The 12,341-nt window shown below is 43.4% G+C and overlaps 1 protein-coding gene across 6 annotated transcripts in view; it reads right to left on the bottom strand.

Moving 5' to 3' along the window:
- BPTF (bromodomain PHD finger transcription factor) overlaps positions 1-12,341 on the bottom strand; it is a 232,626-nt gene that overhangs the window by 50,438 nt on the left and 169,847 nt on the right. For all 6 annotated transcript variants that reach the window (XM_085892602.1, XM_085892604.1, XM_085892601.1 and 3 more), the window contains 12 exons: positions 12,144-12,274; positions 10,939-11,062; positions 10,457-10,746; positions 10,157-10,331; positions 9,757-9,890; positions 9,460-9,642; positions 9,179-9,358; positions 7,408-7,493; positions 5,277-5,502; positions 4,952-5,163; positions 3,916-4,089; positions 3,578-3,770 (listed from right to left, as the gene is read on the bottom strand). In XM_085892602.1, coding sequence (XP_085748728.1) covers positions 3,578-3,770; positions 3,916-4,089; positions 4,952-5,163; positions 5,277-5,502; positions 7,408-7,493; positions 9,179-9,358; positions 9,460-9,642; positions 9,757-9,890; positions 10,157-10,331; positions 10,457-10,746; positions 10,939-11,062; positions 12,144-12,274 — 2,108 coding nt within the window. The remainder of the gene's footprint in view (positions 1-3,577; positions 3,771-3,915; positions 4,090-4,951; positions 5,164-5,276; positions 5,503-7,407; positions 7,494-9,178; positions 9,359-9,459; positions 9,643-9,756; positions 9,891-10,156; positions 10,332-10,456; positions 10,747-10,938; positions 11,063-12,143; positions 12,275-12,341) is intronic.

The following is a 12,341-nucleotide window of genomic DNA, read 5'->3' as shown; positions in this document are numbered from 1 at the left end:
GAAACCCGCTCCTGACACCAATTTGTTGCGGGCTGGGTATCGGCTGTGAGCACGACCGCTAGGTGGAGCAGTAGGGTCGACTCTGCCGAACACCCGGAATTTAGATCGCACCTTTCGGAAAACTCCGAGGTTACGTGTCCCTTACCGGACCGTGAATCGTCAATAATTCCACCACGTGGTACAGGGTTATTTGCCAAACTTCAAAATACCTAGAGACCATGTGGCGAGCTACCGAGTATTCACACCCTCGACGGCACTCGTACGGAACGAGCCGTATGCACGCTCGACCCGTGCGTGACCCGAGGGGATGGTCACCGAGCTTCCGTCGGTCCAAAATGCACACCACTACGGCAACAACGGCCTTTCTAATTCCCCAACACACACCGTGTTAAACCAATAAAAGAAACACAAAAACGAGCTGATACATTTAACAAATAGGGTATTTATTAACAGGAGGTGGGGAAGGAGGGAAGCACATAAGGGCAGAGTTATCGCGACTAATAAGAGATGCAAAGCAAATAATGTACAGCGAAGGCACTTAACAATTTACTACTTAAAGACTGGCCGACCAACAGACACACACACACACAGATACCCAGAAAGACATGGACCTGTCCACCTCGTGCGGTTTGGCTGACACGAGCGAACCAGGCCAGTGTCGCGATGCAGTCCGAAGAACCAGGCGCCAGCGACGGGATGAGCAGAGCCCACCCTCGACGAGAACACGCGCTCGAAAAGCGGTCCGAAGAACTAGGCGCCAGCGAGATGCGATCAAAGTCGAGAGCTCCGTTCAGCGCTCGTCCCGACGACCAAACCTCTCTTCTTGTTAGCTCGCCTGTTCGAAGAACAGAGAGCTATAGCGACACCCCCGGCGTGAGCGTGAGCGAAGGCGTCAGCGTGAAAATGCTAAAGTTTTTGGTGCAAGTTATTTTTCCCTTTCTAATGTTTTTATCTACCACACTATTTTTTTATACGCCATATATATATATATATATATATATATATATATATATATATATATATATATATATATATATATATATATATATATATATGTTGTTCATCTTTCGGCTGCTCCCGTTAGGGGTCGCCACAGCGGATCATCCGTTATGATCCGCATATTGATTTGGCACAGGTTTTACGCCGGATGCCCTTCCTGACGCAACCCTGGTCGCCTCTTACGACACAGGGATCAGGATTTGGGTTTCGCCATGATTCCGGGCTGCTCTACACCCTGCCCAGTGCAGAGCCCCCGGCCTCAAGCGATCCTCCAACCCAAGCCTCCGAGTCGCCGGATTACAGGCGCACGCCACTACGCCCGGTATATATATATATATACACACACACACACACACACACACACACACACACACACACACACACACACACACACACACACACACACACACACACACACACACACACACACACACACACACACACACATCGGGGCGTATTATGTGATACCGGTCGTCCGTCTGTCTGTCTGTCCGTCCGTCCTTTCCTGTCCGCACTCTAACTCCCAAAGTTTTCAACTTTCACGTTTCATATTTTGTACATAGGTACAGACTGTGGAGACGGTGTGTCGCGACATATGTTCGTCATCTAAAGTGGTTGCCATGGCAACCAGGATGCTGTTTTCCATCCGTTCCTGACCGCACTCTAACTCCCCAAGTTTTCTACTTTCACGTTTCATATTTGGTACAATCGGTACAGACTGTGGAGACGGTGTGTCGCGACATATGTTCGTCATCTAAAGTGGTTGCCATGGCAACCAGGATGCTGTTTTCCATGTAGTAGCACAATTCTGTATATACCTTCTTGTTCGGGCGTATATTGTGCTCACTTGCGCTCTTGTTACTGATTACAATATACAAATACATATATTGCTTTAAAATTATTTGGATCAGACTTCACTGCAATGCTTTATAAAAAATATTAATTATTAGACGAGTCTTTTAAAAATGATAAATGTATAAACAGGCGAGCATTGGGTGGCTTTGACACCAATTCTGGTTCCTCTCGCACTCGTCCCGACAACCAAAACTCTCTTCTTGTTCCTTTCACGCTCGTCCTGACAACCAAAACTCTCTTCCTTTCGTTCCTCTCGCGCTCGTCCCGACAACCAAAACTCTCTCGAGGTCCGATCGCACCGCAACCTTGTTCCCCCTTGTCCAGGGGGGGGGAGGGGTCACCTCCTTCCTCCCCGCTTTCCCTCACTGGATGGTCTTGGCGTGCAAAGTGCGCTCGTCACCGTCATTGGCCAAAACGGCCGCCATGGCCGTTGATTGGACCGGGGGGGGGGGCGTGATGGCTGCCACTGCGGACCACCCTCTAAACAGGCAGAGGAACATTATCCTGTGTGGGCTCTGCCCACATACGTGCTGACACGCACATAGGCAATGGCATCGGTCAGAGTGAGGTGAAGGTGAGGGTGAGGGTGATGCTGGTGTTGTTGTAGTTGATGTTGGTGGTGTAAAAATAAAAGAAAACCCTGATTATTAAAATAACTCCGCAGCGCATGAACATTTAATTACCCATTAGACATAGGTCAGGAGCCCTAACTATAAACACATACTTACCGATATAACTGTTATATAGGGACTCTGAATGTTGAGTGCAGTAAGCTTCCAGATTCGTAACAATATATCATCCTGTCTCCAGGCCCCTTCTCATGTTCCGCCGCATCGATGGAGCGAAGGCAGTCAGTGGGAAAGCATGAGCTCCAAGAACCTCATTGGTTCACCATCCGTAAAGGTACAAAATCTATATATTTATTAATAATTACGAATATATATATATATATATATATATATATATATATATATATATATATATATATATATATATATATATATATATATATTCGTATAGCAGTGTTCATGAACGATTTTAACATGATGATAACTCAAAATGCCTGGTGTTGGCTTAATGGTTAAGGTGGTGGGCTTGGGATCTGAGGATACTGAGTTCAGATCCCACTCTGCTGTTTAAATAATACAAGGTGGGGTTGACTCTGCCTGTCATCCTTCAGAGGTTGGCAAAATGAGTACCAGCTTGCTGGTATCCTGTGTCAGAGTGGTGACTCATCCAGGATTGTGCCCAATGGCCAAGGAGACTGCTAAGGCAGCACCAACGCTTTGCACAGAGTATGGTCCCAATGGATGGATGGATGGATGGAAAACTGAAGTTGGCTCTCGTGTTAATGACGTGGTATGCACATGTGTGCACACATGCACACACAAACACCATCTCTTAAATAAAATGGTGAGTATGACCCCCATGTGTTAAATCAGCACTTACTGCAAATACATAAAATTTAATAAAGTTCCACATGGGGCTGTGGAAAAAAAACACGTCATGACATGACATGGGACTCAAACCCAGGGCTGATCGATAACAAAGCGAAGGCTCTATCACCGAGTAATGTCATCATCAGGATGGAATCATGGGTTCCCCACATTAACACTGCAGCCGACAATGGATGATGTTTTATGTGCCTGCCGAGAACCAGCAAGTTAAGCAACAGGGTCGACTAACTATTAAGTGACTAATAGTTTGGAGTCACGAAAATCACCTGCATAGAGCGAAGGATTCGACGGAGGTTTTCGTAGTCACGTTCGGAGAGAGGGCTCAGCGCTGTCATGACATCTGCAGCTGACTGACAGTTTGGGCAGATGTACTCGTCGATGAACTCTGCTTCGCTCTGCAGCACGCCCACGCAACGCCCATGAAACCAATTCTGACAGTGATCGCAGCCGATGTAGAACCTTTTTCATTTGAGAGGAGCAAAGAAATGGGAAAAACTGTTACAACATAAAAATAGTGCCGTCTATTTAAGTAAAGTTATTTCGTGATTATGTGAAAATGAAAAAAAAACTAATAAAACCACTGCAATTGTGGAACAGGTCATACTGGGACTCGTCATAAGGCGTCTGACAGATGCAGTAGAGCTCCTCACTGCTTCCTTCCTGTGCATGACGGCACTCATCACACACGTACTCGTCCATCGCCTCCGCATCTCGATCGGTTACTCCCACGCAGTCCCCGTGGAACCAGTTAGTGCAAAGGTCACAGCCAATGTAAAACCTGCAGCAAGGAGATATACCAATTGGAACGCAAAGTTACATCACAAATTGGAAACAGTATTGAGAACGGGGTGGGGAATGGAAATCCGAAGGCAATAAATGTTAAGCAAATCCAGGGTTCTCGCATCACACGGTATATCTAACCTCCTAAATCATGGATCTCACAAATGATCCCATCATACTTTTCACTTACTCCAAAATCGTAAATGAAACTGCTATTAGTGTTGTACAACCGACAATATTATTGATAATGGTTTGTAAATTGCACAAGTATGAGCATTAAAGGTTGCCTTCACCTTTCAGAAATACCTTCGGCACCAACGTTTGCATCTGTACTCGCATGACTGTTTTAGATCCTTTTAATTTTCAGATGCTGATGATGCATAAATGACAGCAAATGCAATGTTTTAATTAGACTTTAACAATTACAAGAAAATCTTTATTTTAAAATGCAAAAGCAACCATCCAAAAAAGGTAAAAAGTGTAATCCTGTTTGCCCAGCAAGTCGTAAGCTCCGGGAATCGCTTAAATCTCGAATGTTATATTTTTCCTGACATTGTCGTCATGCAATTTGGACATATTATATTCTACATAAAGACAATATCCGGCTAACATGTTACATGTCCCAGTGTACCTGTACACTTGTCATTTTGGAATCCTGGAAACATTTAGCTTTATCGTGGAATTGACAAATTCCATTGATTAAGGGACATTTTCAATGATTATTTGGAACTGTATAGAGCATTGAGTTGTCAACAATTCCTCATTGCTTCTGCCTCAACAAATGGCAGAATTTCACCTTGACCATAATCTGTCCCATAAAGCAGAATTATTACAAAGCACAATTAATGGTTGGGACATACCTGGACGGATCATAAGTTGTTTTGCAAATGCAATATAGCTTGTTGTCACGCTTGCTATCACGTGTCGCCGTGTTGATCATCTTCTTGTGCTTAGTCCTGCTGCCTTGATCTCGGACCTCAGGCTCACGTCTTCGTTTCTGCCCGATGGCAGGCATGGTAGCCATGCTTACCCTTTCTTTCTTCAAACGTTTCAAATCCTGCTTGAGTTCCTCCTGCAGGGAACCCAATGATTTGTAAGGAAAAGATGAGGTGCATGAATGGCCAAACACTTCACTAAAAAAAATTGAAATTCCTTAAAGGTCATAAAGTCAAGGCACTAAATCACCTGAACCTCAGCCTGGAGATCCTTTTCAAGTAGAGCTCTCTTTTTCAGGATCTCAGACTTCAACTGCTCTTTGTGTTTAAAGAGCAAACCTGCAAGACGTCCTGATGCCACTTTGCATCGCTTTTGCTCCACACTCTCTTCACGTTTCCGCTTCTTCTGTGCCTGACGCTCATCGCGATCAATGCGATCAAGCATTGACTTCAACACCTGGTTGCAGACGAGCAGCCTAAAAGATGCAAAGAAGAGGGAGCGCAAGTATGTGAAGCAGACGACAGGCAAAAAAAAGGACCATAATTTTTTGAATACAGTAAATCCTCCAATATCACGGGTTCCAATATTGCTGGTTTCTACCAATTATGTTCAACCTATTATGTTATTACGGGCAACCTATTATGTTCCGATTTCATGATTGCAGTATTTAATTTCGGCCAGTCGTGGTGTTTGAGCTGAGACGAGGCACTGTTTGCATCCGCGTGTAAGATTACATTGCGAGCCTTTTGGTGTGTCTCATGCACCGTTAAATGTAGAAATCAGACCAGCATACGGGAATGAAGCTAAATTTAATAATGAATAGTCATCGAACAGGAAATGACATCTGGAGATCCTATAACACTAGATCCACAAGATCTAGTAGACACACGGCAGTTAATAATGGAACCCAAACTGCGTCCGCATGTACGATTACCTCCCATTACGAGCCATTTGTTGTTTCTCATGCACCATTAAATGTAGTAATTAGACCAGCATCCGGGAACGAAGTTAAATCTAAGACTGTAATTAATCGCCATCAAACAGGAAATGACATTTGGAGATCATGAAATACTCGACTTACAACATCTAGTGGACAAATAACAGTTAATAATGGCGCTCAAACGTAAAACGATGGACAAAATTAATTGTTTCGTAAGGCAGAGAAAGGTTATGACATTGTGCGAAGAAGTTGAGTTGTTAGATACATTGGCAAGAAGTGAAAGTGCGGTATCTGTGGGCTGCCATTACGTGGTCAATGAATGAACTGTGGGTAAACAGGAGTCAAATATCCGTGCAAGTGTTCCCGCTAGCAAAGTGCAAAAGGCTCATTCCAATCCTCTGATCATCACACTGAAAGGATGGAAAAAGTGCTTAATGTTTGGATCGAGGACCAAACAGAAACAATGCCTTTGAGTGGACTGGTGTACGGCAGAAATCATTATGGATTGAGCAATGTTTTCACGAGGCACCTAGGGCCAAACGCTCCAGTTCAACGATGGCTCATGGAACTTATCGAGGCGAAGGGATTTATGCCGGAAGAGGTTTTTAACGCCGAAGAGATGGGATTATTTTGGAAGAGGATGTCATCTTGTACCTTCCTGTCCAAGCAGGGAAGATCTGCTCTGGATCAAGGTGGCGAAGGATTGTTTTACCCTTCTTCTATGTGGCAACACAGCAGGTGACTTTGTCGTGCTCCCGATGATCCAACAACCATCACAAGTTCTACATCCACGTCTTTCTAACCTCCACCCTTCCCCCTCTAACAGCATCATCTCCTTGCTGAGTCTTGCATTTTCTATTTCCAGCAAAGTGCAATACGAACAAGTACGTAATATGTTTACCCTCACCCACCTTGCTGTCTTGGAATAAATTTTAAAAGGTAAAAGTCTTGTTTTTGTTTAATTTACACCATATTCATCTTATGTACATGTTTATTTCAGTGTTAACATGCTTTATATGTATTTACGTGTTTATTTCAATTGCAATGTGATTTTTCTGGCTGCCGTCGATCTTCCTCGAAGTCCAGGAACCGAACCCCCGCTTTCCCATTGGCCCTTGGTTTCCAATATTGCGGTATTAACTGCCTCAGAATTTTCCAGGAACCTAACCACCGCGATATTAGAGAGTTTACTGTACGACATATGTAGATACCCCTTACAGTGTGACCATCTGTTTACACCCTACACTCCATGTCTTTGTTTGGTCAAACAAAAACATTTATTTAATGTTTGCGAATTACCAAGTCAACTAATGTATATGCTGTGACTTTTATAACTTCTAAGTCCTTTATATCGAACCATACTGAAGCAAAAAGGTAAGAGGAGGAAAGTTTGAATTACCAAACACCACAAACAAAAACATGCTTTGAAATGGAACATACCTCTGAGCCTCCTCCCTTTCCGTCGGCGATGTCGCTCGCGTCTTCGCCTTGAGCTGCTCAATAACGGCACTCTGCTTTTGTACAACCTGTTCAATTAAAAACCGTTGCATCGGTGCTGTGAGGACACACAGCAAAATTATTCTGCAGGAGCTTTCAGCTCTTTCAATTCTCATGATTAATTTCGAGGTACAATATAAAATATTTTAAAGAGGATATAAAGACCAAAATGTATTTTTTTTCTCGTTTACGATCTACCCTTCTCATACTCGTGCTAAGCCTCATACTCAAGCCAAATAGCTTGAGGATGAGGCTAAAGTTTTTGTGGCAGTTGTGGCTCAAAATGCTCGAGCCACAACAGACTAATCTGACGTCAATGACAGGTGAACCACTGTGAAATCATTATTCTGTAATGTTTCAAAGGCATCCCCGTATGTTAAAAGAAATTATTCTGGCGAGAACTTTAATGGCTACAGATTGCTCCAACACCTTTCACCTGTCTTTGCTAAATGTCAATGTGCAAGACTTTTGGAGATATGGCAATAGGGGAAAGAAGGTGCTCAGGGGATGGAATGCTCCACAATATATGAGACTGTCGGACCCCGCTATTCGCGGGGAATACGTTCCTGGAAAATGCCGCAAATGTCGAATACGCCAATGTTGCGGCATTGTTTCAAAAGAAAAGGGGGGAACAGGTTCCCAGCGGTTTATGATTCATGAGAGAAAATCAAAAATCCCATGAATAACCGTGAATACGCCTGCAAAAACCACAAAAACGCAAAAAAAAAAAAAAAACGCGAATACACCCGTAAAAACACACACGCATTAAAAAAAACGTGAATGTGCCGGCAAAAAACCACGACTACACCTGCGAAAAACCAAAAAACCCCACGAATACGCGAAGCACAGTGCCGTAAATGTCGAAGGTCGCATTTTATAAACAGTGAATAGCAAATCCGCGAATAACGGGGTTCAACAGTACGTTAACTTGGCAGGATTTGGTTCTTATTGGTAAATGTCGAACAACGTTAATTTCAGATCAATATCACAGACAGATGAAAAAAATAATTCCATTGTAAATTGGTGAAATTTAAAGAAATGAGAAATAAAATGATGGTTAACAACTTATTATAGTTCCATTGATGTGAAGAAAATACAATCGGTGAAGCAGATATTTACATCTCTGTGAAAACAGCCTGCTCCCGGGTGGAGCATTCGGTGTACAGTGTGTGCGTGGGGTTAAAGCTAAGGAAGAGCAAACGCAGTTATGTTTTCCTTGAGTGGTTAAATGGGAAATACAGTAATAATAGAGGTATTACGCAATGCTGAAAATTTAAATTTATAAAAATCTAAATAAATGGTCAATGGTTTTATCCATCGAAATTATACATATGTATATACTGTATATATATATATAAAAATATAGATATTGAATTCTGCCAAACGTAACTACATGCGCTTTTAAATTTAGGAAATTCAAAAGGTTAAAGTTTGTTAATTAGATGTAGCGGTAATCAACACTTTCATAAGCAAAATGTAGTGGTCAAATATAGGTGAACACAGCCTTGCAGTTACTTTTGCTTTTCGAGAAATAAATAATCCTACACACAACACCTTACAATTGCTCCCTCCATTTCCCCTTTCTTAATCAAGGTCAATAGCCATTACAATGATGACCTCCTTAACAGTAAAAAATTTAAATCACCTGTGGCCTCATGAACAATAACTCAATTAGTAAACCATCATTAATGGCACAAGGAGTAACGCAAGGCACCTGCTTCTGTATTTCGGCCTGAGTCGATGGCGGGGTGGGCGGGGCTTCTGCCGCCTTGCGTGCCTCCATGGCAAGGCGTCGCTGTTGTTGCTGCATGTGTCTCTGCACCTGCATCTGCTGGATCCGTTGCAGCTGCTCCTGCACACTTGGTGCCTGTACACTCACAACGTTCTGCACGGACTGGGTGGAAGAGAGATGCACCGTATTTGTGCAGTCCTTTTTGAACCGCTGGCAAATGTGCGAAGACATCCCAACACATTATCAGTAGTAAAATGACTCACCTGCGCAGACGTCGTGGTGGTAGGGGTGAGAGTCGTGGCAGACGGCAAGACTGGAGATGTCTGCACTTGCACCTTCTGAGGACTTGACAGCAGGCTTGTTGTAGACAGGGTGGTTGCGCATGGTTGTGCAGGCGCTACAGCTGATGTCCCTGTGGAAACTTCTTGTCCCGAGTTTGATAAAATCTGTCAGATTGCCAAGCATTTGGGGTTGATTTAACGATGTGCATTCTTTTGAAATAAAGTTATCTTGGATAAGGAAAGTTATACATTCGTCATGGGAGTCAGCGACTGCTGCACCTGTGTTGAAGGTTGCTGCGGGGTGCTGGGTTGAGAGAGGACTGTTGCTGGTTGGCTTGCAGGTTGCACTTTAGGCTGTGATGGTAATGCAGCACTTGAAGTGGAGGCTACGACGGAGGACTGCTCTATGATGGCTGAAAACCATACAACACAGAATCAGGTGGGAAGCCTTGCATTCATCAGATAATGAGGACATACATTTCATAAAAGGGCTTTTTATTCATCATGCAGCAGAGTACGGTTGTCAAGCAAACCCAAAGTGTTGGTACCCCTTTTAAAAGAAAGAAATGTTAATCTGACAGATTACTCACATTCGGATGATTTACACTTTGTATTAAAAAAAAAATTACTGGCTTAAAGGGTGTCAGGTACTGTATGTGTCTGGAAATGGTCTGAATACCAGGTGTGGAGCCAGGAGTGAAGAGGAATCGCTGTATAGTGCCATCGGGCATCGCTGCCTGCATGAGCTGCTGTCCAGGTCCAGGAATAATAGTCACTCCTCGTGGGATGAGCTGGAGTTGCCCCTGAGTTTGTCCCTGGCCTTGAACTATAACCTTCAGTCCCTGCCCAGTGGACTGTACACACAGAGGATGCCCTTTGACTGCATGTCCACTGATCCGTACACATAGCAATGTTCAATAAATGATTCAACAGTATGTATGATGCATTGCATAATGATTAAATAAGCTTTAAAGCAAACCTGTCCCTGTGTGAGCTGAGAGATCTGTGATGCTGTAAGTCGCACTTGACTCTGCTGAGGCTTGCTCCCAGGGAGCGATGCCTGTGGCTGCTGCTGGGTAGTAGATGGTGGTGGCACCACTGTTCCTACAATGCGGCTGGTTTGCGGAGTTGCATTAACATGTGCTGGACCAGAAGCTGCTGAAACGGCTGCACTCAGCACCTTGCTGAGGCCTGAACCCCCACCCCCGGTCACGGCTGTGGAAACGGGCTGTCCCCGAATGATCTGCGTCACGACTTGCTGTGTCTGGCCTGAGGAAACAACCACATACTTTGGCAATGATTGTTCGAGTTGGTGAATAAGAAGATTTATGATACTGATGAACCCTGTGGCCTTGCAGTTGGAGAAAATACTGTGCACCCCAACCTATTCCCACTACCCCAAGGGGAAACGGCACATGATCAATGCTGCAAAAAAGAGGAAGAGTAGATATATTCATATACCTTGCTGCACAATGAGTGGTGTGCGGATAATCGTTTTGCCAAGAGAGGTTGACTGCTGCTGTACAGGTGTACGGATGAGAGTCACACCAGGACGTAGTGTCGCTGTTCCTCCAGTTGTCAACACCTGATGGATATAACCATAGGCATGCAATGAAAAATTTACAGAATCGGGTTCTTTAACAGGGGTAGAGTTAATGTTGCGAAATCCATTTCGATACTTTGGTACTGCAGATTTGTGTCAAAAACTAGTCTTTTAATCAACTTTAATAAACATGAATACTGCTGGGTCGGCTTGCGGCACACATCTGAACCTGTCTTATGAGGTCGGGAACCCAGGTTCAAATCCATGTGTTTAATCCTGGCTTATTCATGTCTTTGTAATTAATGTAACAGGATATTGATGTCTACGAATGAACTTGTCCTGCATGTGATACAAGCTCGACCACAAGCCTCAGATCAATGTTAAAAAATATAAATAAAACAAACAAGGAAATAAAATAAAACTGTCCAAGGCAGATGAATATCCAGCAGGTTTTAGAAGCAGCCTGATTTTATTTGAGGAAAGCACATTTAAGGATTAAAGATGGATTGAGGAAACTGAATAATTAATACCATGAAGGTGTCTTTGTGGCAAGTGGAATTGCATGTCTCAGGTACCCCAGGATACTCGTTTGGAAACTTATGGCCATCTCACAGAAAGTTCAGTTTTAATAGCCAACAATGTTGTCTGAAAAATGTGGATCATTTGAGGTTGATCAATGATATAACAGCAAGAGGTAAGACCCCATCATTCACGGTGTGGATTGAGATAACTGGTTTATTGTCTCACAAACTCTTTAAATCGTTTGTTGCTCCTTTTAAACGGTTTAAGGCATTAATTATATCGACGAAGACCGATTAATACCAAAGGCTGAATGTTGAGAAATTTATAACAAATACCAAAGTCAGTAACACGGAATTACATCAAATCGTTGAGTAGGAAATTAAGGTCGTACAACACAGAAATGAGAATGAATGAAACAAAATTAATTTAAAGTGCAAATTTTGGAATTGCAGTGTGCAGACGTAATTAGTCATAATCGCTGTCAGATCAAACATTGTAATCAGCCAAAGTACAATATATCAATCAGCTTAACAACTATTAATACTAAGAGAGCACAGGTAACTCAAGTGGTGTGCAGTGCAAGTACGAGTGCTTTCCTTACCTGTTGCACAGCGCCCGGCGTCCCCTGCCTTATGGTTATAGTGGCAGTGCGCGGCTGATACGTCGCAATGGTCGGCTGACCAGGAGAACCAGAGGCTGGTAAGATACTCAGCACCTTCTGTTGCACAACACCTGCACAGACATCCAGGCACAAGCAAGTGAAACAAAAACACGAGGAAGTGGGACGAGGACAGTAAAC

The sequence above is a fragment of the Eptatretus burgeri genome, chromosome 8 (genome assembly GCF_056783735.1).
Source record: "Eptatretus burgeri isolate ZD-2024b chromosome 8, Ebu_testis_v1, whole genome shotgun sequence".
Classification (NCBI taxonomy): domain Eukaryota; kingdom Metazoa; phylum Chordata; class Myxini; order Myxiniformes; family Myxinidae; genus Eptatretus; species Eptatretus burgeri.
This window is presented reverse-complemented; position numbering and strand designations above follow the sequence as displayed.